Source organism: Pagrus major, chromosome 7 (assembly GCF_040436345.1).
Source record: "Pagrus major chromosome 7, Pma_NU_1.0".
Taxonomy (NCBI): domain Eukaryota; kingdom Metazoa; phylum Chordata; class Actinopteri; order Spariformes; family Sparidae; genus Pagrus; species Pagrus major.
This window is the reverse complement of record NC_133221.1, coordinates 2282326-2310028: the sequence shown is the minus strand read 5'-3', so window position 1 is coordinate 2310028 and position 27703 is coordinate 2282326. Positions and strand designations below refer to the sequence as shown.

The 27703-nt window shown below is 43.0% G+C and overlaps 2 protein-coding genes across 4 annotated transcripts; both read right to left on the bottom strand.

Moving 5' to 3' along the window:
- Nucleotides 1–3543: 3543 nt before the first annotated feature.
- On the bottom strand, nt 3544–13132 carry LOC140999182 (C-type mannose receptor 2-like). Of its 3 annotated transcripts, XM_073469462.1 has the most exons (10): nt 13088–13132; nt 11531–11580; nt 11284–11435; nt 10172–10347; nt 8870–9089; nt 7328–7672; nt 6907–6990; nt 4991–5089; nt 4480–4520; nt 3544–3930 (listed from the first exon to the last, which is right to left on the bottom strand). In XM_073469462.1, exons 3-10 carry the CDS (start codon nt 11318–11320, stop codon nt 3811–3813), a joined length of 1122 nt encoding a protein of 373 aa, XP_073325563.1. In that variant the 5' UTR covers nt 11321–11435; nt 11531–11580; nt 13088–13132; the 3' UTR covers nt 3544–3810. The 3 variants fall into 3 exon arrangements, with proteins under 3 accessions (XP_073325563.1, XP_073325562.1, XP_073325564.1); XM_073469461.1 differs by lacking the exons at nt 11531–11580; nt 13088–13132 and having other exon boundaries at nt 11284–11518; XM_073469463.1 differs by lacking the exons at nt 4480–4520; nt 11531–11580; nt 13088–13132 and having other exon boundaries at nt 3845–3930; nt 11284–11518.
- Nucleotides 13133–17402: 4270 nt separating this feature from the next.
- On the bottom strand, nt 17403–26430 carry LOC140999117 (protein NLRC3-like). Its single transcript, XM_073469379.1, has 11 exons — nt 26292–26430; nt 25360–25438; nt 24557–24673; nt 24150–24251; nt 23545–23623; nt 23177–23405; nt 21262–23047; nt 20994–21167; nt 19253–19426; nt 18145–18191; nt 17403–18042 (listed from the first exon to the last, which is right to left on the bottom strand). Exons 2-11 carry the CDS (start codon nt 25434–25436, stop codon nt 17948–17950), a joined length of 2880 nt encoding a protein of 959 aa, XP_073325480.1. The 5' UTR covers nt 25437–25438; nt 26292–26430; the 3' UTR covers nt 17403–17947.
- Nucleotides 26431–27703: the final 1273 nt, after the last annotated feature.

Here is a 27703-nt window from a genome sequence, read left to right as displayed (position 1 = left end):
AAGAGGCTTCTTCAGTTCTAACTAACTGGAGGAGTCGCAGGCTTTTAAACTCTGTGTGGGAGTGTCCTGACAGTGAAAGTAGTCAGTGATATTTATCTTATATATTTATGTTGTTATGATGTCCTGTATTGTTTTGTGCTGACCTGAGCGAGATGAATTTCCCCTGTGGACGATAAACGATAACGATAATTTAATCTATCTATGAGTGATAAAAACACTTTAACATCGATTCTGACTTCACGTGAACTTTGAGATGTTTTCGCTCTGGACCAGCTGTCCTCCACAGAGCCGGGCCACCGGTCTGAAAATAAGAAGCGGTAATGGTTGAGAACACAGTGTCCTTTAGAGACAAAAACCTTCCTGAATCACCCTCGATTTCACTTTCATCTTCTGATCTCCTGCTCAGCAAATTAAGTTTCCTCTCCAGCAGACAGCAGGTCCATTATCTCCTCCACCTCCTGCAGGTCGTCTTTGTCTCTCCCTCTCCTCCTCCCATAAACCTTCCCTCTGCCTCTCCACCCTTTCCTCCATCTCAGTGTCTTCCCTCACTTAAGGCTTAATTCACTTAACCTGTATGTGTGTGTGTGTGTGTGTGTGTGTGTGCGTGCATGTGTGTGTGTGTGCATGAGGACCGAGGGTTAAGATGCAGTGATCAATACAGCAGATGAGCATCTTTCTCTCTCTCCTCTCACATGTCCTTGTCTTATGTCTGGCAACGTCTGGGACATGTCATCACACACACACACACACACACACACACACACACACACACACACACACACACTCATTGCATATGGATACAGTTTACCGTAAGTGTGACTCAGCTGATATGACTGGAATACAGAACACCAAGAAACTGCAGCTCTCTCTCTCTCTCTCTCTCTCTCTCTCTCTCTCTCTCTCTCTCTCTCTCTCTCTCTCACACACACACACACACACACACACACACACACACACACACACACACCTTGTACAGATTAAAGACGACCTGTTGTAAAGAGAGAGAGAGAGAGTAAACGACGAGTTAAACAGAGGAGAGAACGAGCAGCGCTGATGGAGAGAGAGATCAGGAGGAGAAATGAAAAGATGAACGAGAGTTCACACTTTTATTTAATTACACAGCAATAAATCCTGTAAGGCAATTAGACCCATTAGGCTTATGAATCCTGCGCCCACTGCCGCCTTTACTCTCCTTGTAAAACACACCCTGCTGCACACACACACACACACACACACACACACACACACACACACACACACACACACACACACACACACACAGTTGTACTTTATTCATTTCCTAATGTCCTCCCTGAACCTGATCCTGACCAGCAGCAGCTCTAAACTACTTTTTACCTTCATGTTGTCAAAGGTTTAATCCTCGTCTAACATATGCTCATTTAAAATGAGTCCTTCAACAACTCTTAAGCTTTTCCTCCGTCTGAAAGGAAAACTTTGACATTTTGGTACAATACTTGCTAACTTAGCTTAGCACAAAGATGGGAAACAAAGGGAAAACAGGGCTAACAACATCCATCTACCAGCACCTCTATAGTTTACTGGTCACAGTGTGCAGTGTGTACGATGAGGAAGAAGCTTTATAATGTTCATTCTTACGTTGTCATCAGTGTCATAATCGCCTGAAACTATGAGTGGCCACCGTAGAGGAGGGTGAAACGAGGCGAGGTTCAACCTGTGGAGGCCCGGAAGAAGATGAAATAACAATAAATAAGCTTAATGGAAAAATTCTTAGATAAAAATTCAAAAATGTATCATATTTTCAACTTTTTATCTAATAATTTTGAATATTTATTTCATGATTATGACATTGAATGCCATAATTGACTTTATATCTCCTAATTTTGACACATTTTCTCATAAATATGACATTGTATCTTGTAGTTTTGACTGTTTATCTCATATTTTTATATTTTATGTCTTTTATCCGAAAAATATTACCTTTAATTGTATAAATATGACTTTTTATCTCAGAATTATGACCTTTTAACACACCTTTTTGACATTTTAACTCATAATTCAGACCTTTATTGCCATAATTATGACTTTTTGTGTCATTGTTTTGACTGTTCATCTCATATTTCATGACTTTTTGTTTTTAATCAAGGCAAACTTGCCACTAAATCCTACAAACTAGACCTTTAAGTGATCTGATATCTGATATTTTTTACACAAAAAAGTGAAGCATATTTCCCAAAATGTCCAAACTTTTCCTTCCCCTCTCTTCCAAATCAAACCAATGTTGTCTCATAAAGCGACACAGATAAACTGTCCTCTCAGGAGGTCCGGTTCTGATGAGCTGCTGTCATGAAGGTGATGATCGTTCAGTCCAGCATCAACTTTCTCTTCAGATACACAACATGTTTCTAAATGAAATCAAGCAACACAAAACAAAGCACCAGTACAGTAAAAGTCTAATACCGGTGATGATTAAAGTCACTTCTGCACTCAGACTGCGGTGGTTCTGATCCGTCCCTGCTCGTGTCCCTGCGTGTGATTTACAGATGAGTGTGACAGTTAATCAATAGAAACAGCAGCCTGTCAAACTCTGCCTCATGATGCCCTGATGAAATATCAGTACAGTCTGACGCAGGAAACACTCTGAGGAATCTCATGGAAGAATTTAAACACACTCAGTCGTTTTCATCGATTATTGACGAAGAGAGTCGACTAATGTGAGCGAGACAGAGACATGTCGACGTGGTCACTGGAGAAACTGGACGCTCTGAAAACCAGACTGGGCAGAGACACAACACACACACACTCTCTCTCTCTCTCTCTCTCTCTCTCTCTCTCTCTCTCTCTCTCTCTCTCTCTCTCTCTCGGTGTGTGTTAATGCTGCCACCTCCAGGACTCTCTCTGAACAACACTTTCCCTCGGCATGCTGGGAGATCTGAGCTGAGGTGAATCCAGCTTTAGTCCAGTTTTCAGGTCTTTTACTTCAGTGTAACCTGTTTCTGTTTTACCTGACACGACACTACTCCTCATCAACCTGATTATTTCTTGAGTTTGGGTCAAGCAGCACCAGGACAAGGCGCTACTGCCGACTGGAGGGTGAGAAGTTTTCATTTCTGTGAGGAAAGATGAAAAACTTGATCGACTGTTTGTCATTAACAGTGTGGTCGTCTGTGAGATGTCGTCACGTCGACCTTTCATACTCCTCTGTTTGTATTTGGACTTCATCTGAGCTTAAACTCAAAACAACTTAGATGTACTATTTTAATTCTTCTTATTCTCACTGTTATTATAACATATTTAAATCTCATAATTATTACCTTTAATGCCATAAATATAACTTTTTATCTCACAATTCTGACTTTTATCTCTTAACTGTGACTTTTCATCTCATGCTGTTGACTATTTATCTCATAATTATGCCCTCTAATGCCAAAAGTATGACTTTAAATCTCCTAATTATGACTTTTTAACTCTTTTTTAACGTTTTAAAGCCAAAAATATGGAAGTTAAAATACAGAATGTGTCACAATGGCAGCAATGAAAAAAGAAAGTCCATTTACCACAGGGTTACGGTGGCCCTGAGAGGTCAAGCAAAGCATTTAATCAAAAAAAGCAAATCAAGAATTGATCATTACACAGAAAACATGGCAAAGAAGTAACACAACAGCAAAATGAGAAACACATTCTCCAGTTATACAACACAAACACGGCATAAAGACAAACCCACTGCAGGTACAACCACATGTACCTTAACGTTTGCTCACATCTATTTGCATGTGTGTTTTTTCAAGCTGCACTACTCCAGACAAACTGGACCTTTGGGTCCAAACAGTATCAGTAATGTTCTGCGAGCGTGGAGTAGATTTGGTTCTGATCCCTGCTGACTGGATCCAGGCTCTCGTAGGTGGAGTCTTCACATGGAGACTCTGGAGAACAGTTCTCATAGAGCCCAATCTGAAAGAAATAAGAACACAGTCAGATCGTTAACAGATCATGAAAACAGACCCAAAGTAAAGACTCTTCTTGGAGCGGACACCGTCTGGTTTCTGCTGATATTGATCTGAATATTATCAGCATTTGAGTTCACTGTAGCTGCTTTTTTATGTTCTGTACACTCATTTGGACTCATTTGGAGCTACTTATCACCCAGCTACAGTGCAGCACTGAGTTCCCTCCCCAGACAGCTTAACAACCATTCACACCTGGGCTCATCTGGCCTTAGCAACCCACATGACAAAACGACTCTGTAAGGACACTCCCACACCGAGTTTAAAAGCCTGCGACTCCTCCAAGTTAGTTAGAACTGAAGAAGCCTCTTGGATGAGAAGTGAAACGTCTTCAAGAAACTCAGACACGTCCAGTTACCCACGATACAGCACCCAGAATCACCATGACCTGGGTGACTGACAGGCATGAAACTGAACAGCTAAATGTATCAGCGTGATTTGCATCATATTTGCATTGACTTTGCATTGACAGTAAAAAAGAGTTGTAGAAAGTCACCTCCATGTTTGCACCGGCAGAGTTTCCTGTGGTCCTCGAGCCTGTGGAGCAGACCAAACGTTTCTGTCTGTTAGAATGAGCAACTATTGAAAGTGCACTTTGACTACTTAGGTTGAAGAAACAGGAAAACAGCCACTGATAAGACACCACACACACACACACACACACACACACACACACACACACACACACACACACACACACACACACACACACACACACACAACCAAATGAATCACATGATGTTACGTGTTTCCAAATTTCTTCCTGAACTGTCACCCCCCTCCCTCTCCCCTGCTTCCTCGTCTAGTTTTCAGTGAATTGTCTTTAACATGTGTTTGTGTTCATTAAATGTTGTGTATGGACTCCCCCAGCTGTGTGTGTGTGTGTCGTGCCCCCTTTTTTTTTGGTCCAGAGCTGCACTGTCAAACTGAAACGTGTCTCGTGGCAGTAAGTGATTAAAAGCTTGATGTGCGTGTGTTTTTTAGTGAGAAATGGGAAGTTGCCTCACCATCAGGTTTGAGTTTCCTCCGAATGCAGATTATGGTCAGCACCAGCCCCAAGATGATCACAACGATGACGAGAATCCCGACCAGACACAGCAGCACGTCTGTGAGAGGTGGAGGAGAAGAAAGGTTTGTTTCGTACTGTAGAAGACTTGCTTGTTGTAAAAAAGTTCAGTCAGCACACCGGGGACAGCGAGTAACTCTGCATTCTTGTACCAGGCTGCAGGAAATGCTTCGTCATACGTTCCTCCCTGAATCAAATTATTTATGTGCAGCCATTTTACACTCTGGTCCACCATATTGTGAACTCTATAGAGAGCTAAAGTCCCACTCAGTATGGCAGCTCCTGTTTCACTAGCTTTGTTTTTATCATTTTAAATCAAGTCTCCAGCTGCTTCAGTTGTTCAGCAGAATGCTGCGTCGCTGCTTTGCTGCGAAGCTCCAGAAATGTTTTGTGGACTACGAGACCACCTGACTTTATGTCAACATGGAGGGAGGAGATGATGGCTGATATTTTCATTTTTGGGTGAAGTGTTCCTTTAAAAAGTTACAAGCAGCTCATGATTGGTCAGCTGTAAAAAGTTGGAATAACTGATGTTCCTGCTGCTTCGATTAAAGTTTGGATGTTGCCATTTGTGTTTGATGGAGTAATGACTGTGTCAGGGTCCTGTCGTCTCTGTGTTTTAGGCTTTTCTGGGTTTTTGTGGTGTCTTTTGCTCTGGAACCTAAAAAGGAAGGAAGAGTCATTACATCACTGAGTCTTGCGTTGGTGCGACTGTGGTTAACAGTCTTCTAACTCTTCTGTCTTTTTTGAGTTCCTCCCCACTCTGCTTTCCCCTTCACACCTGCACTCAGAGCCGGCCCAAGCCTTTTGGGGGCCCTAAACAGAATTTGATTTGGGGCCCCCCTCCCACCACTGCGGAGTCACCTGTGCTTGACAACTATTGACACAAATGTCAAACTATAATGTTACATTATAAACTGTATTAATACAGTGACGGATTATGAACTACTGTCCCCCTGGGCACAGATGCACAAGGACCCCCCCCCCCCCACACACACACACGCACACACACACACACACACACACACACACACACACACACACACCTTATTTGTACGAAAGTGGGTGCAAATGGGGGAGGGGGGGTCTGCGGGTCCTCCCCCAGAAAATTCTGAATTTGGTAGATGTGATTTCCTGTATTCTGGTACATTATGGGATGGCCAGCTGGAGAAGGGCAATACCTAAACTCGTTCAGATTCATGGCCTTTTGCTTTTTGGCTTATTGAGGTAGTTACTTCACACAACGACTTGGGCTTCAGGGCCCCTTCAGTAATCCATCCTTGCTCACATGCCACAAATGTTTTGGGGCTCCTGGCCCCTCTAGACCTCTGGCCCCCTGGGCTTGGTAGACCCCTGTATTAATATAGTTGTTATTTACACCAAACCAGTCCCCTTTAACCTTAGAGCAGGGGTGGGTAAATAATTATTCCAAGGGGCCACATGACAAACCCGAGCTGTGCTGGAGGGCCGGACCAACAATAATTTGAACTTAATTCTGCTCAATATTAATTTTCTCTCATTTTAAAAATCTGAAAGCTGTGGGATGTCGTTCCCTTCGCTCACACAGAACTCTTGAATCTCTTCTCTCAGATCCCATACTCTTTTAAGCACTTTGCCCAGGCTGAGCCACCTGACAGCTGTGTGGTAGACTATGTCACCATGTTCAGTCTCATTTTCCTCCAAAAGTGCAACAAACTGTCTGTGATTTAATGCTCTTGCCCTCAGGGCCGGCTCTCGCCATTTTGGTGCCCGAGGCAAGATTAGGAGTTGGATTTATGACTGCAGCTGAAGTAAAATATCTCATTATGTATGTAATGTAGACAATGCCCACAGTAACATACAATTAACAGAACTCACCGGCGTCAGGCTGCGTGGTGCTGGATGTGGTGCTGGATGTGCTGCTGGATGTGCTGCTGCTGCTGCTTGTTGTCTGAACTGCAGCTGTATTCAAACACACAGTCGTTCATACTGTTACACCACTGCATTAAGTCCATTGTGTCATTCTACAACTACAAAACATCTGTTCATATAAATATTGACTCATCAGTCTGAACAATGACAGGGAACATGTGGCTCTGTCCTCCATCTGTGGCATCTGTTTGCTAACTTTACAGATAATTTCATGTCAATGATAAACATCAGGAGTGTTTACATTTTATTTTCTGTCCATAACTTTATGTTTTGTGTTGTTTTTGTTACATTATCAAAAGGACATTTGATGCTAAATTAAACCAAAATACAAATATTAATACAAGTTGAATAAAGAGTTAACACTCACGTAGGCTGTAGCAAACGGACGGTTTCTTCAGGCCACAGGGAATGTCCCACCATTTTCCAGAGGTGGGTAACTCTGCAATCACACAATCCTCTATCACACCATCATGGTTATTAGGTTCATCTTGATCCCAGTACCTAAATGAGGAGTTACTTCCATCCAACCACTTCCAGGAGTCTCTGAAAAGGCCGATCCAGGCTCGTTGTCCTGAAGGTATCACGTCCTTTACCTCCTGGTTCTCTGCTGTGTTCCTCACACTGGCCAGGTCTGTGTGGTGATCTCTGCAGTAGCTCTGGGCCTCAGTCCAGGTCATGGGAGTCTTGATGAGGACAAACGTCACATTCAGCCCTGAAAACAGAGCACAGTGCTGTGCAGAGGTACTATAACATACAGTTTACCATCCATGCCGTGTCTGTGGCAGTATTCACAGCATTATAAATCCACTGAATTAATGACTTTGTAAAATAAAAATGGAAGACATGATCATCTTAATAAATGTTACTGAGTATTTCTTCACAGTCTCTCCCCATTAATAATCACATCCTTAAAATCTACATCTAATAGATTGACACATTATTTTTTCTACATGTGAATATTTCCTCAGATTTCTGAAACACAAACATACGGGCCCCTCTGAAGGGTCACCAGATACATCTGAGGGCTCGTCAGATGGTTGATGGGAGAGGAAAGAAAAGAAAAAAGTTCTGATGCACAAATCTGTCTTCAGTTTTTCTTTTCTTTAACTTTCCTCCAATATTTGCTTTCACATAAAACATTGGATCATCTGACTTCTTTGGACGTCACCATGTGAGAAGTTTAGTGGGGAAATGTTTCTTTGGTGGAACTAACAACACATGAACATGTGAAACATGACAAGAAGCTCCAGTAGACAGAGCTTTGTGTCAGAGGTCACCAGCACAAAGAAACAAGAAGGTTGGGAAGTAGTTCAATATATAACAATGTGTTGTATTTTATAAGCTTCTCATATGTTTTTTAATGTTTATATTCATCTGAACAGTAACAAGTAACTACAGCTGTTGAGTTAATGAAGTCAATTCAAAAATACATCATTTTCCCTCTGAGATCCAGTGGAGTTATAAAGTTACACAGTAAATAAAGTAGCGTAGTAATAGAGTACATGTACTCAGTTGCTTTCATGTGGGGTGGAGCCAGATCTGCCTTTTATTATCTGAAACAGCTAAATTGCGGCCACGTCTCCGTCTGAGTGACTCAGAGACTGCAGCATGTTTTTAAATCCAGCAGGATGGACTATTACAATGCTCTTCTATCTGCTCCACCCAAACAAGTCATTCATCACTGACAAGCTTCTTTTTCTCATTCTCACCTGCATCGCTGTCAAATCATCAATATTAATTGCTGCCTTATTGGCTTGTAAGTCGTCTGTAAAGCTCTTTGAATTGTACTAACTTTGATGGAAGGTGCTGTAAATAAAGTTTGACTGACTGATCCTGTATCGGCCCAAATAATGAGGGAGAGCTCAAGAACCTGAACTGGTGTGTTTTAAACTTCACTGAATGTTCTCACCTCTGACATCCATGCAGACCGGCTGAAGGCGAGTTTTACAATCAAAGTCGTACCATCGTCCATCATCATACATCCGTGTGCAGTGCTCTCTACTGTTAACGTTGTCTGGTTCTCCAGTCCACCACTGTCTGAACTCAGTCTCCCCGTCTTTGTAGAAACTGGTGTCTGACAGTGACCACCTCCAGCTGTTCACGTCATCATACAGCCCGATCCAGAAAAACTGAAAGCAATATTTTAATATATCTTTCTTTAGCCTCACATTTATTACACGGCAACACAATATACACTCAGAAGTTAATCTGAGGCTTCAGCAGTCTGAGTGACACAGATCCAGTTCATATCCTCCAAAGTGACAGGCTTTCTAATACAACATTCCCTCCTTTTGTTTCCATCCACTGCAGCTCAACAGGGACACTCAGTCTGGTGAAACACAACGAGGGAGTTTTATATTAAAAACACTTCACAGCCCGATTCTAAAAGAGTTGGGACGCTGTGTAGAATAAAGACACAATGCAAACATTTGCAAAGAACTGACTTCAGTCCTGCTGCTCCTGAGCTCATGTAGTAAAATCATTTATACAATCATGTGTTTGACGACCTCGCCCCATCCTTGCTTGTGAACGACTGAGCCTTTGGAGGACGCCCCTTTCATACCCGATTATGATACGATCACCTGTTACCGATGAACCTGTTCACCTGTGGAAGCTTCCAACACGACAACTTTCAGGCTTTTGTTGCCCCGTCACAATTTGTTTGAAACGCGTCGCTTCAGAATAGACATATATTTACACAAATCAGTGAAGCTGAACATGAAATAAATAAATTGTCTTTGTACGGTTTTAAATTGAGTTTATGTCAAAAAGGATCAGCAAATTATCACATTCCCCGATTCTGTTTAATTTGTATTTTACACAACGTCCCAACTTCTTTGGAAAGAGCGTTGTATACATATATAGACATATGTAGACATATAGTCTATGAGTACATTTCATATTGTAAACAAATAAATATGAGGCGTTTTCTAGAGGTAGAGGTAGGAGTAGTTTAGATTCAAGCTGCACCTTAATCAGACACAAGATTAAAGTGCTGCTTACAATGTCCTTCTGAGAAGTAGTGGAGTAGAAGTACAGAGTGGCATTAAATGGAAATACTCAAGTACAAGTACAGTACCTCAAAATGTTACTTCAAAATGTATCTACTGACTTTACACCAATGTGGAAGTGCAAAACTTTCAACCTGCGTGTCATTTACATGTTTGTCAAAAATGGCTTTGATATTAAAGAAAGACATCAGTGAACTCACATTGGACACTTTGCTTTTAGTTGCCATGTCGATCAGGATCCTCGCGTCCTCCATGTTGTCTATAGTTGCCAGGTCAGTGTATTTCTCTCTGCAGTACCTCTGAGCTTCAGTCATGTTCTTCAGGTCAGAAACAACATGGTACTGACGAGGGACATGTGATGAGACAGCACTCAGCCCTGTAGAGACAGACATGCATACTGGTGACATTTGGGTGAAACATGACTTCTATGAATCATCTGGACTTTGTCACGTTGCATTTCAGTGTATTCAGGTGTGTCGTTGTCTCTGTCAGTAAAATCAGCTGTGGAATGTAACAAAGTCATTTACTTAAGTACTGTACTTAAACTAGTGACAGGGTTGGGGGTGTCTGTTGACACTTTAAGGACAATTTGCAGTATTTCTGTTTATGTAACTTTATATTTCTACTCCATTACATTTCACTGTAATATCAGACTTTTACTGCAGCACATTTAATTGTTATTCAGATGAAGATTTTAGTCTAAAGACACATGACAACCTGAAATACAATAAAATACATAGTTATATATTACACCAGTGTTTCTCTGGGACGTCCCAGTAACTCAAGTGGTAGAGCATGCGTCTCATGCACAGAGGCTGATCATTAAAGGGGCACTACGTAGTTTTGGAGAAGAAACTCAAACTCAGAATTTTAATATTTAAAATACATACTAATGAACTGATTGAATCATCCCTAATTGCATTTTTAAGAATAAATGAGAGCTGTGATTGGTTCCTGCTTTATTCAGACAGATCCCAGTTTATTGTTTTTTGTTTTAAAAGTCAGTTCAGCGTCGAGAAATATTGAGGAACTCAGTGATGGTTTGTAAACGGCACACACCAAAGCTGGACTGGAAAAAATAGAAAGCTAAAGACTGTAAGAGCTGCAGCGTGACCACAAAATATTTCAGGGTAAAAGAAATCAAATTCAGAGGATTCAGTTTGCATTAGTCTGTGCGTCAACCAAAGGAGAAGGATTATATAAATGTGGGACATCATTTTTAATTTAGACTTCTGATGACAGTTTTGTCCCCACAAGGTTTTGTGCTGTAATAAAAGAATATAAACATCTATAAAACAAATAAACTACTGACCTGATGCAGCCATGATGAGCAGCAGGACTGCGTCCATCTTCGTCGGCTCTCTGTTCGTTCTGATGTGAGACGTCAGACTTGTGGCTGTTGATGTAGCTCATTAAAGCTGACACTGCTTCAATACGTTACTGTCCACCTGTGACACATTATTCCTCCGAAATAGATTTGCATACGTCATTTGGCTACCACAGTGTTGATGACAGGAAAACAGATGACAACAACACATTCTTGGAAACCTTCACTGTACCTTAATGTTCATGTTAGACCGGGTCAGTGGACGTCTTTCATGAGTCTTTCCTGGTGTAGAGATAATAAAGTCACTCATTCCGAATTTCTACGAACGTTTAACAATTAAAATGTGATGAGCCCCTGTTAGTGATATATTATATTATTGTATTATAGTTCTTTTGATGCATAAATGTACATATCACTTAAATGTTGCAGCTGCCTATCGTTGGTGCTGGAGCCGATCCCAGCTGACTCTGGGCGAGCGGCGGTCAAGTCCTGCCTCCAAAATGCTACTGAAGTAAAAGTACAGGCATCTTATTCCTGGAAACGTGTAAAACCATCCTGAAACACCTCCCGCAGTCCAATGCAAAGCTCATTCAAAGCTGTTGTTGAACACAGACCTGGAGTACAGACACGGTTTGGGGCTCTTTTGAAAGGTTACAGTCAAACAGTCGATGCTTCTGCCATCAATCTGTGGGAATTCTTTCATTTTTTGCGGCTACATTTTTGGATGCAAAAATCAGCCTGCAGATGAGCTGTAACTGCCCCTATTAGCTTGAAAACCCAATGTGTCTACATCATATAGTCTGACATGGTCCAAGTTCAGATTAGATAACACTGTCACTGAAAGTACTTTCAGAACACTTAACACGTGTTTTTGTGAGGAAACTTTCAGGCGCCTGGTAAAAAAAATGCAATTTTGTGAGCTCAAAGCACCTCCGTCTGATACTAACAGGAGCAGCAACTCATTTAGGAACCATCACATCAACATGTTGTTTCCAAAACGCTGCAGGTTTTTATCTGTCTGTAGGATGTGATATCATCTCGTGATATCGTCTTGTACAATCTCAACAGGAAGTATTTTGAAAGTTGTGAAGCTGCAACTTACTCAACTAACAGTCGGAGTGAAGCAAGAGATTACATTAACGCTGTAACGATTAACTGACTAATCAATTCACTAATTCAAACTAATTTGATAATCTAACAATTGTTTTCAGCTCCTTCCACCTTCGACACTTTTAATCATAATCACTGAAACAGAAAACAATTATCAGATTAATCGATGATGAAAATAATAATGTAAAAGACAAATAATCTTTAAATAAAAGACAGAGAGAGTGAGATTTACAGAGTGCTGGCAAGGATTTCTAAACAGTCACAACGTTTATATTGGCTGTACTTGAGTTTTAAAGTAGTCTGGGAGGCTTGTGTCCTTCATTTTCCTTCCTGACGAACAGTTTATCACTAGACTTGTAATGAACCATCTTTTAAAGGACAACAACTTTACAAGGGTTAGGGTTAGGGTTACGACTTTAGAAGAAGGATCTTGAACTCATCACTTCCTCTGAAGGATCTTTTCCTGGAAGAACGATTACAGCAACTAACGACCCTTCAACTGTACAAACAGGCATGTGAGGGTTGTTTTAGGAAAGACTGGAAAAAATATGAACATATCCCTCAAAGTGGCTCTGATCACCATGATTAACAACAAAAAACACTCGTGAAAAACTGTTACAGGACTGACAAATGGTGTAAGAACAAGAGAGAGTAACAGACATGAAGTGCATGTACTCACAGAGGAAGAAGAAGCACATCAAAGTGTGATGAACTGTCATGTTGAAGCTCTGACGGGTTACTGCTGCCTCTCTTCCTTCTTCACTGATAAACTTTTACTTATTCGAATGAGTCCCTCCTCTAAACACAACACACAGCCCTGTCTCCCCCCTCTGTGTGTCTACTGAAGGTATTTATCTGACTTTTCATTAACATAGATCATCATCATCGTCATTAAAACTCACTGGAAGTACATTCATTGCACTATTTTGCTATATATATATATATATATATATATATATATATATATATATATATATATATATATATATATATATATATATATATATATGTAAAAGACATAATCAGATGGTAGAACTGCAACATTTTATGATTTATGCTTTTGATAAGAACTGTTGAAATCAGCAGCGATCTCAGCAGATAATCATCATCCTGCGTGTGTTGGAGAAACACAGTCAGTGTGTTAATGATGTTATTGAACTGGGCCTATCGCAGATAAATGATTTTAATCCTGACAAATCTCCATCAGAAAATAAAATGTCCTGTTTTTTTAAGCCCTTTAATTGACATTTACCACAAATTATGTTACCTAAAAAATACAATGCACCATGTGTCTGAAGTGATTGCAGCTATGATTGAACCTGTCAGTATGCTAAGGGTTAGCTATCATCCCACAGATAAATTCAGACTTTTCTGAAGAGCTGACTTACTCCTCCAGCGTTCATGATGTCCACAGTGCACAGTATATGAACCAAACGATAGTCCATTCAATCTCCAATGTGTTCGCAAAAATCCTTAAGTTCCCTAAACCTCACCAAGTATTTTAGTTCCCTAAACCTCACCAAGTGTTTTTGTTCCCTGACCCGTATCAAGCATTTTAGTTCCCTAAACCCAACCAAGTATTTCAGTTCCCTAAACCTCGCCAAGTATTTTTGTTCCCTGAACCTTACCAAGTATTTCAGTTCCCTAAACCCAACCAAGTATTTCAGTTCCCTGAACCTTACCAAGCATTTTAGTTCCCTAAATCCAACCAAATATTTCAGTTCCCTAAAACTCGGCAAGTATTTTTGTTCCCTGAACCTTACCAAGCATTTTAGTTCCCTAAACCCAACCAAGTATTTCAGTTCCCTAAAACTCGGCAAGTATTTTTGTTCCCTGAACCTTACCAAGCATTTTAGTTCCCTAAACCCAACCAAGTATTTCAGTTCCCTAAAACTCGCCAAGTATTTTTGTTCCCTGAACCTTACCAAGTATTTTACCTCCCTGAGTCTAACCAACTATTTTTGTTCCCTGAACCTTACCAAGCATTTTACTTCCCTGAGTCGAACCAACTATTTTTGTTCCTTGAACCTTACCAAGTATTTAGTTCCTTAAAGCCAAGTTCACACTTGGATTTCAGCCCTGATCTTGCTACCCCCAACTTGTTTTTGGAGTCTGCAGACAAAAAGTCCACTGATCACTGGTAAGTCATGTAGTGCAGACCACAAAGACTCCGACCACGAGACAGAAAGTTGAGTAGTGTGAACAGGACGGCGATCTGATGCCTTTGAAAGTCAAGGAGTGTCTTCATGCCCTTAACCTTGCCAAGTTTATTTGTTGCCTTAAGCTAACCAAACAGTGACAGAAAACTGACAAGAAACAGAAAATAATACATGAACTTATTGTGAAAATAACAAGTGAACACAGTGTAATAATAATAATAATATGTGAACAGTATAAAGATATGGGGGTGCTTCCAACTGGGGACTCCATCGTTCTACTGGGGGACTTCAACGCTCACGTAGGCAGCGACAGTGTTGCTGGAGGGGTGTGATTGGGAGGAACGGCCTCCCTGATCTGAACCCGAGTGGTGTTCTGTTGTTGGACTTCTGTGCCAGTCACAGTTTGTCCATAACGAACACCATGTTCAAGCATAAGGGTGTTCATCAGTGCACATGGCACCAGGACACCCTAGGCCTCAATGATCGACTTTGTGGTCATGTCATCTGACCTCCGGCCGTATGTCTTGGACACTCGGGTAAAGAGAGGGGCTCAGCTGTCAACTGATCACCACCTGGTGGTGAGTTGGTTTCGCTGGCAGGGGAGGAAGCTGGACAGACTTGGCAGACCCAAACGTACTGTGAGGGTCTGCTGGGAACGTCTGGTGGAACCCTCTGTCGGGGAGGTCTTCAACTGCCACCTCCGGGAGAGCTTTGACCAGATCCCGAGGGAGGCTGGGGACATTGAGTCCGAATGGGCCTTGTTCTCCGCCTCCATTATTGACGCGGCTGTTCAGAGATGTGGCCGTAAGGTCTCCGGTGCCTGTCGTGGCGGCAATCCCCGAACTCGGTGGTGGACACCGACAGTAAGGGATGCTGTCAAGCTGAAGAAGGAGTCCTATCGAGCCTGGCTGGCTCGGGGGACTCCTGAGGCAGCTGACGGGTACCGGCAGGCCAAGCGTGCTGCAGCACGGGCGGTCGCAGAAGCAAAGACTCGGGTCTGGGAAAAGTTCGGGGAGGCCATGGAGAAGGACTACCGGTCGGCCTCGAGGAAATTTTGGCAAACCATCCGGCGCCTTAGGAAGGGGAAGCAGCACCCCGCCAACACTGTTTACGGTGGAGGCGGGGAGCTGTTGACCTCGACTGGGGATATCGTTGGGCGGTTGACCTCGACTGGGGATATCGTTGGGCGGTGGAAGGAGTACTTCGAGGATCTCCTCAATCCCACTGACACGTCTTCCATAGAGGAAGCAGAGGCTGGGGACTCGGAGGTTGATCCATTCATCACCCAAGCTGAAGTCAAGAAGGTAGTCCGGAAGCTGCCCAGTGGCAAAGCACCAGGAGTGGATGAGATCCGCCCTGAGTACCTCAAGTCTCTGGATGTTGTGGGGCTGTCTTGGCTGACACGTCTCTGCAACATCGCGTGGCAGTTGGGGACAGTGCCTCTGGACTGGCAGACCGGGGTGGTGGTCCCTCTATTCAAAAAGGGGGACCGGAGGGTGTGTTCCAACTACCGGGGGATCACACTCCTCAGCCTCCCTGGTAAAGTCTATTCCAGGGTACTGGAGAGGAGAATTCGGCCGATAGTCGAACCTCGGATTCAGGAGGAACAATGCGGTTTTCGTCCTGGCCGTGGAACACTGGACCAGCTCTATACCCTCAGCAGGGTGCTGGAGGGTTCATGGGAGTTTGCCCAACCAGTCCACATGTGTTTTGTGGACTTGGAGAAGGCATTCGACCGTGTCCCTCGTGGCATTCTGTGGGGGGTGCTTCGGGAGTACGGGGTCGAGGGCCCTCTACTAAGGGCTGTACGGTCCCTGTACGACCGGAGCAGGAGCTTGGTTCGCATTGCCGGCAGTAAGTCAGACCTGTTTCCAGTACATGTTGGACTCTGGCAGGGCTGCCCTTTGTCACCGGTTCTGTTCATTATTTTTATGGACAGAATTTCTAGGCGCAGTCATGGGCCGGAGGGGATCTGGTTCGGGAGCCACCGGATTTCATCCCTGCTTTTCGCAGATGATGTTGTCTTGTTGGCTCCTTCGAGCCGGGACCTCCAGCATGTTCTGGGGCGGTTTGCAGCCGAGTGTGAAGCAGTTGGGATGAGAATCAGCACCTCCAAGTCTGAGGCCATGGTTCTCGACCGGAAAAAGGTGGCTTGTTCCCTCCAGGTTGGGGGAGAGTTCCTGCCTCAAGTGGAGGAGTTTAAGTATCTCGGGGTCTTGTTCACGAGTGAGGGAAGAGAGAGCTGAGCCGAAAGGCGAAGCTCTCGATTTACCTGTCAGTCTACGTTCCTACCCTCACCTATGGTCATGAACTTTGGGTCATGACCGAAAGAATAAGATCCCGGATACAAGCGGCCGAAATGAGTTTCCTCCGCAGGGTGGCAGGGCGCTCCCTTAGAGATAGGGTGAGGAGCTCTGTCACGCGGGAGGAGCTCGGAGTAGAACCGCTGCTCCTCCACATCGAGAGGAGTCAGCTGAGGTGGCTCGGGCATCTGTATCGGATGCCCCCTGGACGCCTCCCTCGGGAGGTGTTCCAGGCATGCCCCACCGGGAGGAAGAGACCCCGAGGAAGACCCAGGACACGCTGGAGTGACTATGTCACCCGGCTGACCTGGGAACGCCTTGGGATCCTCCCGGAGGAGCTGGAGGAAGTGTCCGGGGAGAGGGAAGTCTGGGTATCCCTGCTCAGGCAGCTGCCCCCGCGACCCGGCCCCGGATAAGCGGCAGATAATGGATGGATGGATGGATATAAAGATATGTTCCAAATGGTATACAAACCACAGTCTCCTCAGTGAGAGTCTGCTTAACTCACTGCAACAACAGCTTACTCCCGATGTGTTTTTGTCACTGTCTTGTAAATGTTGAATACATTTATTTAATATTTATTTTAACAAAAAACAACTGACATTTTTTTAACAAAATATTTCACACAACTGGCTACAACCTCCTCACTTATTTGTCGCCATGCATTCGCCCTGTTTTGCTTTGATATTGCTCAATGTGAATGTAAAAACACAGGGAATTATCTTCTCTCCCATGTCTTGGTGGCATTGCTGTCCATTTGTAAAGAATTTCCTTGCATTGCATGAATGCAGGGTGCACTATTTGCAGTTTTGAAAATATGGTCACCGTATTGGTAACATCTGCATTGTGTGGTCATCTACAGACTGAACTATTTGGTCAGCGCTGAGAGGGTTTCACTAACAGGAGGAGACTCTTCCTCTTACAGAGAACACAGACACACTGAGGAACCAGACCAGAGCCTAAACCCAGGATAAAGAGGTTCAGTGAATGTGGTGTTGTAGGTGTGGAGGTGGATCAGTATGTCAGAGGAGACTCTGTAGAAGGACACAGTGCCAGCAGGACAGTCCACATACACTGCTACTCCTCCTCCACATGTGTCATCTTCCTGTTGTTGTCAGACAGTTTGATCTTTCTGTTTACTGTGTTTGTGTCCACTGTGAGTTCACAGGAATCTGATGGAGAGAAGACATGACACAGCTGCAGATATTAATCATTTATGCTGATGACACCAGTATGTACTTTGTTTTCACGACTCAAAGTAAAAACATACTTACACTTCCTCAGAGCTGGTCTCAACCATTGGACTCCACCAGGCTCCACCCTGAAAGAAGACCAGCACATCCTCTTTCAACCAGGCCAATTATTGGCAACATGAACATTCATGTAAATGTTTCACTATGTTCACCTAGTCTCTGCCTCAGTCTGTCTGCTGTTTGCTGCTGGGCAGGTAGTGGTTTAATCAGAGCTATTTAGAAGAAAACAGCTGCTCCTGGAAATGGAGATGTGCTGCAAAAACCAAAACTAGAAGCTAAAAGAGGCTTAAAAGCTGTGTAGAGCTGCAGAGATGGAAACATTTATTATCTGGAGGCCCCAGAAACAAATCTCTTTGGGCCCTGACACACCATGTCGGCAATCAGCTGATGGTTCTTCAATGAGCGCCAATGGTTGACTGCCACCTGTAGTCAGTGGAGGAAATGGCCATGTTTTGCTAGGAGAACCATACATTCATCAACTCACCTTAAAATTTTCAAAAGATAATTTTTACATTTTAAATTTGATTTAATTATCTCCTGAAATTTCAATTTTTTAATTTTAATTATGACCAAAAATATCTTCCATACAGAGGATGCTCCGAGTGCTCTCAAACTGGAACTGTCTTTCTTTCTCCAAATGACCATTTCTGACAGAATCTATTAATGCACCATATTTATAGTCTAACAACCAGCGGTTGAGAACATTGTGAGTAGCATAAATGAGTGAAGGTCCTAATTTTTTCGATACCGAAAGTAGAAATCAAGAAAAGCAATCTGAGGAGGAACACCGTTCCCTCCTGACTTCTGCTTAGGCGCATCAAAACACCGTGTATTATTGTTTGACATGAGCCCACATGTTTACACTGCTGTCCTACCTCCCAATATTGCAACAAAAAAATCCTCCAGAAAAAAAGGCAATTTTATCACCTCACTGTTTTGGCACATCCTCTCTGACTACTTCTGTCTGTATTGATCGTCTGATGTGGTCAGTATTTATCAGCTCTAGTTGTTTGAGGTCACCTTGGGGTGTCAGGGTCTTATAAGCCAGGCTGACAACGTGACAGAGAATGTTTCCAGCTCTCTCTCTCCTCTTTGAGACTGATTGTGGCTTCAACAGGCCTTTCTATACCTGAGAGTATCCAGTCTCCACTGTGGATCCTCCAGTCCAGCAGAGAGCAGCTTCACTCCCGAGTCTCCTGGATTATTATAGCTCAGGTCCAGCTCTCTCAGATGGGTGGGGTTGGAGCTCAAAGCTGAGGCCAGAGAAGCACAGCCTTCCTCTGTGATCAAACAGCCTGACAACCTGCAAACACACAAAACAACACACGTCGCAAAATCCGATGAGAGGGCTGGAAGGCTACTGTAGTACTGCGACTGGTATCAATGTCCATGAACAATCACACAGCTTCACGGGAGCAAACCCAGTTTCCTCATCCATTATGTTCACAAGTTTTTTTTGTTAATGCAAACATATCACTTACTGTTGCTGTTTCACGAAAACAGCAAACTATTCTAACACTTTAATTGTGTTTTATATATTATATTAAGGCTTTAAGTTATGCATAATTAGGGGCATGGCCACATTGACTGACAGCTAGGCGCAAGCTGTCTGATCGGCTTCACCTCAGCTAATTCCAGTCACTGATCTCCAAGACAAATAATATGGCTTGCTGTGTGTTAAACTGAACAGACCGGAGTGGAGGGCCAGATGCTGGTATTTTGGATAAGCGAGAGGCCCTGTTAGTATTAACTGGCAGACAGCAGCTGGAGCCGGCGAGCTCTGGAGGAGAAAGCCGTGGGGATGGTTGGGAGCTTCTGAAGGAATAAACACCCTGAGTTGAGGAGAGCACAAGCCTTGGAGGTGCACCCACTGTAATGTACTGTAATTCTCTGTTATTTGACTCCTGAATGAAGGTGAAATGTAATGTTAACTTTAATGAACTCAATGGTACAGAGAAGAGATGGGGAAAACAGCTGTCAGGTGAACTTGTGGTCTCTAACAGTAAAGTTAAGTTGATGTGCTAGCTTGTAGTCAATCTCTCTCCAGTCTGTTTGTCAGTTTGCTCAGTTTGTCTTGTTAACCTAGCTGGGCAGTATATAACCTATACCTCTCTGTCTGTGTTTTATTTACCAGCCTGAAAAACGTGAGACGGAAATACAACTCATGTTATTTATTATGTTTGATAACTGCCAGCGGGCAGCAGTGTTTAACAACTGCAGCTTGGAAAGATAACCAGGTTGCACGTGTACATGCGTTCACATGTGCCCGTGAAACGACTGTCACGTTTTCCAGCAGCAACCTGAACCACACAGACCAGACAATATATTGTTAAGATGGCATTTAAAACAAGACAGTGATTATTTGGTCTCGCAATGTTAAGTAACAAGTCAGGACTTAAAAGCAATAGATTGATATCGACTATTGACTATAGCTTATAGGCTTGTGCTTACATTGTATAGCCGGAGCTGTGTATAGAGTAAATTGTCAGGACTGGACTAATCACCAGGCAGCAGAGCCAAAGCTTAGTGTTATATTTGATTATTTTTCTACATTTTATATTTTCCACAATTTCTCATTTATGGTTATGTTATTTATGAGATAGACTCTTAATTTTCCCTCCAAGTGCACCAGATTGATGCATTTCACTTTAAAATGTGCAAAATTTTCCTACCTGTAGTGACCACAGAATTCTCTACGGATCACCCCTAAGGTATTCTGAGATTTGTGTTTCTTTATGATAGCTTGTTAGCCTATTTAGCTTATTTAACTAAACAGGCTCACTTCAGCTCCACCAACGCTCCACCTCTTTGTCCATTTTTGATTAGCAGGGAGTCAGGCACTCCCAAGATGGTGGGTCAGTGATCCTAACCTGAGAGTTTCCAGTGTACAGAGTGGACGCTGTAGTCCAGCAGACAGCAGCTTCACTCCTGAATCCTGAAGGTTGTTGTTACTCAGGTCCAACTCTCTTAGACTAGAGGACTTTGAGCTGAGAACTGAGGACAGAGCTTCACAGCTCCTCTCTGAGAGGTTACAGCCACTCAATCTGAAAACAGTGACGCAGACAATATAAGTACAAAGCTTATTTATTTCCAGTTGCAAATTGACTATTTAAAATATGAATTAATCTCTCTCCTTACAGAGCCTTGTTGGAGGCTTTGACCACCGGCAGCAGCCTTAGAAGAGCCTCCTCTGAAGCAGAGTATTTCTTCAGGTCAAACATGGCCAGATCTTTTTCTGATGACAGTAAGATGAAGACCAGAGCTGACCACTGAACAGGAGACAGTTTATCTGTGGAGAGACTTCCTGATCTCAGGTACTGTTGGATCTGCTCCACTAGAGAACGATCATTAAGTTCATTCAGACAGTGAAACAGATTGATACTCTTCTCTGAAGAAAGATCCGTACTTATCTTTCCCTTAATGTACTGGATTGTTTCCTGATTGGTCTGTGGGCTACTTCCTGACTGTGCCAGCAGGCCGCCTAGGAGAGTCTGATTGGTCTGCAGTGACAGGCCCAAGAGGAAGCGCAGGAACAAGTCCAGGTGTCCGTTTGGACTCTGTAAGGCCTCGTCCACAGCACTCTGGTAGAAGTGTGTCTTTGCAGATTCGTCTATCCTTTCTTTCTGGGATGCTCCTTCTACCAGCAGATTGACTCCAGAGTTGGTGAATGTCAGATGGACATGAAGAGCAGCCAGAAACTCCTGAACACTCAGATGGACGAAGCAGAACACCTTGTCCTGGTACAGTCCTCTCTCCTCTTTAAAGATCTCGGTGAACACTCCTGAGTACACTGAGGCTGCTCTGATATCGATGCCACACTCTGTCAGGTCTGATTCATAGAAGATCAGGTTTCCTTTCTGCAGCTGCTCAAAAGCCAGTTTTCCCAGAGACTCAATCATCTTCCTGCTCGCTGGAGTCCAGTGTGGATCTCTCTCGGATTTTCCATCATACTTGACGTTCTTCACTTTGGACTGAACCACCAGGAAGTGGATGTACATCTCAGTCAGGGTCTTGGGCAGCTCTCCTCCCTCTCTGGTCTTCAACACATCCTCCAGAACTGTAGCAGTGATCCAGCAGAAGACTGGGATGTGGCACATGATGTGGAGGCTTCGTGATGTCTTGATGTGGGAGATGATTCTGGTGGCCTGCTCCTCATCTCTGAATCTCCTCCTGAAGTACTCTTTCTTATGTGGATTGGTGAACCCTCTGACCTCTGTCACCATGTCAACACACTCAGGAGGAATCTGATTGGCTGCTGCAGGTCGTGTGGTTATCCAGAGGCGAGCAGAGGGAAGCAGTTTCCCCCTGATGAGGTTTGTCAGCAGCACATCCACTGAGGTGGACTCTGTAACATCAGTCAGGATCTCAGTGTTGTGGAAGTCCAGAGGAGGTCGACACTCATCCAGACCGTCAAAGATGAACACAACCTGGAACTCTTCAAAGCTGCAGATTTCTTTGGTTTCAGTGAAGAAGTGATGAACAAGCTCCACCAAGCTGAACTTTTTCTCTTTCAGCACATTCAGCTCTCTGAAGGTGAATGGAAATGTGAACTGTATGTCCTGGTTGTTTTTGTCTTCAGCCCAGTCCAGAGTGAACTTCTGTGTTAAGACTGTTTTCCCGATGCCGGCGACTCCCTTTGTCAGCACTGTTCTGATTGGTTCGTCTCTTCCAGGTGAGGCTTTAAAGATGTCTTCTCGTCCGATTGTTGTTTCTGCTCTGCGAGGTTTCCTGAACACCGTTTCAATCTGTCTGACCTCATGTTCATCATTGACCTCTGCAGTCCCTCCCTCTGTGATGTAGAGCTCTGTGTAGATCTGATTCAGAAGGGTTGGGTTTCCTGCTTTAGCGATCCCCTCAAACACACACTGGAACTTCTTCTTCAGGTTAGACTTAAGTTTAAGCTGATAAACTGGAGCAGGGTGTCCTGAATGAACACAAGACAAACAAGATCAATACGTCAAAGATGTCTTACATTGAGTATATGAACATATTTTGTTCCATCTCTTGAGAGATTAGTAAATAGTCCATTTATCCATCAATCGTTCCCTCTTACTGCTCTGCAGCCAGTCCGCCAGATCCTCCCGCTTCATTCCCCTCAGGAAGTGCTGTGTGATCTTCAGGAACGCCTCTCTGCTGCTCCTCATCTGCTCCTCATCTTCACCATCCAACACCTCCTTATCCTCCCACTGACTCTCTGAGCATTCTGGGTAATCTGGACTCAGAACCCTCTGAAACTTCTTCAGCTCGTTCTTCACAAAAGTGACAATTTTCTCCTCCAGCAGCTAAAACAGAATATTGTATGACTGACACAAGCAAACTAAGATCATGGATCCAAACATCAGATCCATGTTGAACAGAAGTGCAGCATGGCGATTATTGTGAACGGAGTATATGTAAAGTAGTTGCTGTAGATGTACAGACCATAAATATGGAGTCCAGGTGTGTTTGTTGCTGCTGGGCTGACTGACCGCTGGGAACATCTGGGATCTCCTGGTTCACTCTGTGGAGGGATCATGAATAATTAACTCACATGATGACTGTCCACACTGAGAGAAACACAAGGTGAGTCCATGAGGTCATGTTTGGATGTGAACAGTGAACCAGATGACTTTCTATAGTGGTAAAGGTTTACTAGTCCTGCTGATCCCACTGAGAATCAGCAGCTCAGTCTGCAGGCGTTTGAGCTTTGAGCTTATTGTTTTGCCTCATCAGTCAGTTGGGCTCAGTCCCAACAGATCTCACCAAACCCATCTATGTAGCTTTCCTTCCCTCACTGTCCACTGCCGAGGTGTCCTGGAGCAAGGCAACAAGAGCCTCCAGCTGCTCCTGTGGAGCTGCACAGTATCTGCTTGTATCAGAGTGGTTGTACTGTGTAGCTCTCAGTGAGCATGTGTTTGTCTGTGTGGGTGTGAAGCAGGTGCTGCTGCTAAAAGAGAAAACTTCATCTGAGTCAGTAAAGTTTTAAAAACAACTGAGAGCCTGAAAGAAAATTCATTTTGTTTTAATTATCAGTTTCAAATCCTCACCTTTGATCAACAGAGTAGGGTCCATCTCTGAACAGTAGTGGATGATGCATTGACCAGTTACTCTTCACGGACATACAGCTGGGTTCAGGTTTTTCCAGCTTCCTACTGACGGAAGAACAAAGAATCCATTCTGCACTGTACCCACAATACCCCAGGACAAGTCAGTGATTTAATACATTTACTGCACACAGTTGCTGCAACTAAACATGAACAAAAAAAACTTTGTAATTCTCACCAGCAAAGGTTGAAATGCCCCCCCCCCCCCAGGCCAACCGCATCTCAGTGCTCCAGTGCTATTTGCATATATTCAAACTCTAACTAAATGATGTCATAATGGGACTTAATCACCAAAGACTTTTCACAGTTATTGTCCTTATTGTGCTCATGTCAATGTTTGAAATCCTCACCTTTGATCAACGGAGTGGCGTCCATCTTGAAAGTGTAGCGGACTCTCCTTTGACCAGTGACTCTTCATTGACACACAGCTGGGTTCAGGCTCAGCACAGTCAGGTCTCTGATGGATCCTGACAGAAAATAAATGTATTAAAGCTCGCACATTTAGAGTGAGTCTAGCCCAGTCTATAATGATATATAATGTTAGCAGTTAATGTTTCTGTAGACCACACATTCTGTACCAAACCTGACATATCACGTTCACATTATATGATTATCAGCCACCTCTCACATCAGGACGTGGAGGCAGAGGTGGTAGCTGTGCTGTGGATAACAGGCCCACTGAAGTTTGAGTTACACCACTGGATATTTTAAAGAACACCTGTGGACATTTTCAGCCATTTTTCCTCTCACTAACCACGTGTTTTTTGCGCCTAAACCTAACCAGAGCATAAGCACAGCGTTGTGACAAGAGAGACATACGAAATTCAATCTGAACACATGTACAGTTGCAACATAAAGACACGTTCAGTTTGAACTTCTCTGTGGTTTTGCAGAAACACACTTAGCTAACATTTATTCTGGCGATTGGGTTGGAAAGTCTCCTTGAATAAAAGACTGTGAAATTATGTCTGGACAATAAGAAACACATTTTAATTACTAACATTATGGAAGTGTTAGTATTTTCTAATTATGAAGCTAAATATGACTGATGATATGACTGATCGTCCGGCTCTATTTTAATGCTGACAACAGGTGAATGTCTTCGTCTCATGAAGAATCAAATGCTTCGTGACGTTAGAGATCGTCACCTCACCTGTGAGAGTTGGTCTGGCTGTCATGCTCCTCACACAGTGTGTGTCTGTCCTCACACTGATCCGTTGCAGACTCCATACCTTCACACAAACACAACAACCTGCTGACAGAGCTCTCACATGATTTCTCATCATTCCTCTCAGTCACATGATAAACACACAGGAAGAAACAGCTTATTCACCTGAACACACAACATTCATTTTAAAGTTTCTGTGCCAGTAACGTAATATATTACTTTAAAAAATGAAGGTAACTAGTAAAATGTAATATATATCACTGATCACAGACATTAGACATCAACAGACAGGAGAGCTGCTTTCAAACCAAACAGGAAAATGCAGTAAAAAGAAGTCTTTACCTGCCTTTTCTTAATAAAATCAAAACAAAAAGACTCCGTCAGAAACAAAGAAAGTCAGGCAGTTGAGTACAAAGCAAAAAGTCTGTTCACATGACAGTCCTGTTCTTCTTCCTCTTCCCTTTAACATAGAGGAACATGAACTGGCTGTAAAGGTCCTGACGGGGAGTTTTTGAGGGAGTGGATCTCAGCTCATGGTGCCTGCGCTCCCCCTGCTGGTGTCCTCTGGTGACTACAGCTATATTTACTGATACTGGTGTTAATGTTGTACTGGACTGCATCAGATGTGTTTCTAATATTCTGACCCACCTCATGAGTGCACATAGGAAGGATCAAATTTGGTAACACTTTACAAGAAGGCTGCATTAATTCATATTATCTAATGCAGTAATAAACATTACCCAACAGATAATGTGTCTAGTATTCATTTACTGACTGTGTTAATGTTAATTCAGGTATTAGAAGTGTTACCTTTGTACTGAAATATGTATAATAAAGATCTGGCAGCTAGAGTTTGCTCTAACATGTGAAGGTTTGGGAGAGAAAAAGTCTGAATGAGTCGGTCTCAGTTCTCTTACTCTGCGTCTGGGTCCAGGTTCATTTCTGAAGTTTACAGGACCGAGTTTGGACCGGTCACTCTTCACAGACAGACATCTGGATCCTGGAGACTCTGCTCTGTCCTCCTCTTCCTCCACACAAACACTCATCTTCAGCTCTGAAGTCTGAAACACTGACTGTGAGCTCAGGACACAAGAATCAGGAAACACGTTTGTTTTGGAGTCTGACGCAGGACTGAGAGACCAGGAAGTAACACACACACACACACACACACACACACACACACACACACACACACACACACACACACACACACACACAAAGTATACAATACTATTTGATAAGGCAAGGCAGGTTTATTTGTTTAGCACACTTCAGTCACAAGGCAACTCAAAGAGCTTTACAGACGCATAAAAATTACATTAAAGGAAATTAAAAACGAGTAAGAAGACATCAAGAAACAAAATATTAAAAACAAGTTAAGAAATAGGAAAGTAAGCTAAAATAGAAGAGACAAGACTAGAAAATAAAAGTCACAGTTCAATTCAAAGCCTTGAAATTGCTTCAGTGAACGGCAGTGGCGAACAGAAAGGTCTTAAAAGAACATTATTTATTATTTTCATTAAATAAAACCACCTTTGTTTTCTTCAGTTCCAGCAGTTTTAACGTGTACCGTTCAGTCAGTCGGGACTTTGTGTTGAGTTCTTTCAGACATTTCCTTCCTCAGACTCAGACACTTTGACAGTCAAACAGTAAAAACACTCACCAGCTTCAGACTTCAGTTCTCCTCCTTCAGCTCTCACAGTTCAAAACTGAGTCACTGAGCACTTTCACCGACAGGTTCCTCACCTGTATCACATGGTCAGTGTGGCTCCGCCCCTCTCCATTTACAGGAAATCAGTTGGTGTGTGTGTGTGTGGTACTCTCACAGATAAGCTGTTTATTGCTCTTTTTGCCTGAACAGAGTAAATTAAATTATTATTATGAATGAATTAAAAAGAGTTTGGGTCAAAATGTCGGTCTAACACGTCAGAAGGAGATCCTGTACTTTTTACTCCACTACATCTCTTTGCCTTTGATTATTAAGACAAAATATGAATAAATTATGACATACTTTCTGGAGATTAAACTACCCAGCATAAAGGATTTTAAAATGAGCTTCACCTGTAGCAGCTGCAACAAGTGATAATGTAGTAAAATTCTGATTGCAGGACAATGGACACATTCAAATAATGACCCGATGATGGCGCTGGACGAAAAGTCAGCAGATCACCAAAGTTCTTACAGTTCATCCTGAGGGGAACATGAATATCTGAACCACATTTCCTATAGTTGAGGTATACACTCGCTTTATTAGGCACACCTTTACAATCTAATGCAACTGCTGCCATAAAATCTACTGTTATGATGCCTATAATGTTCAGTTTCTGTT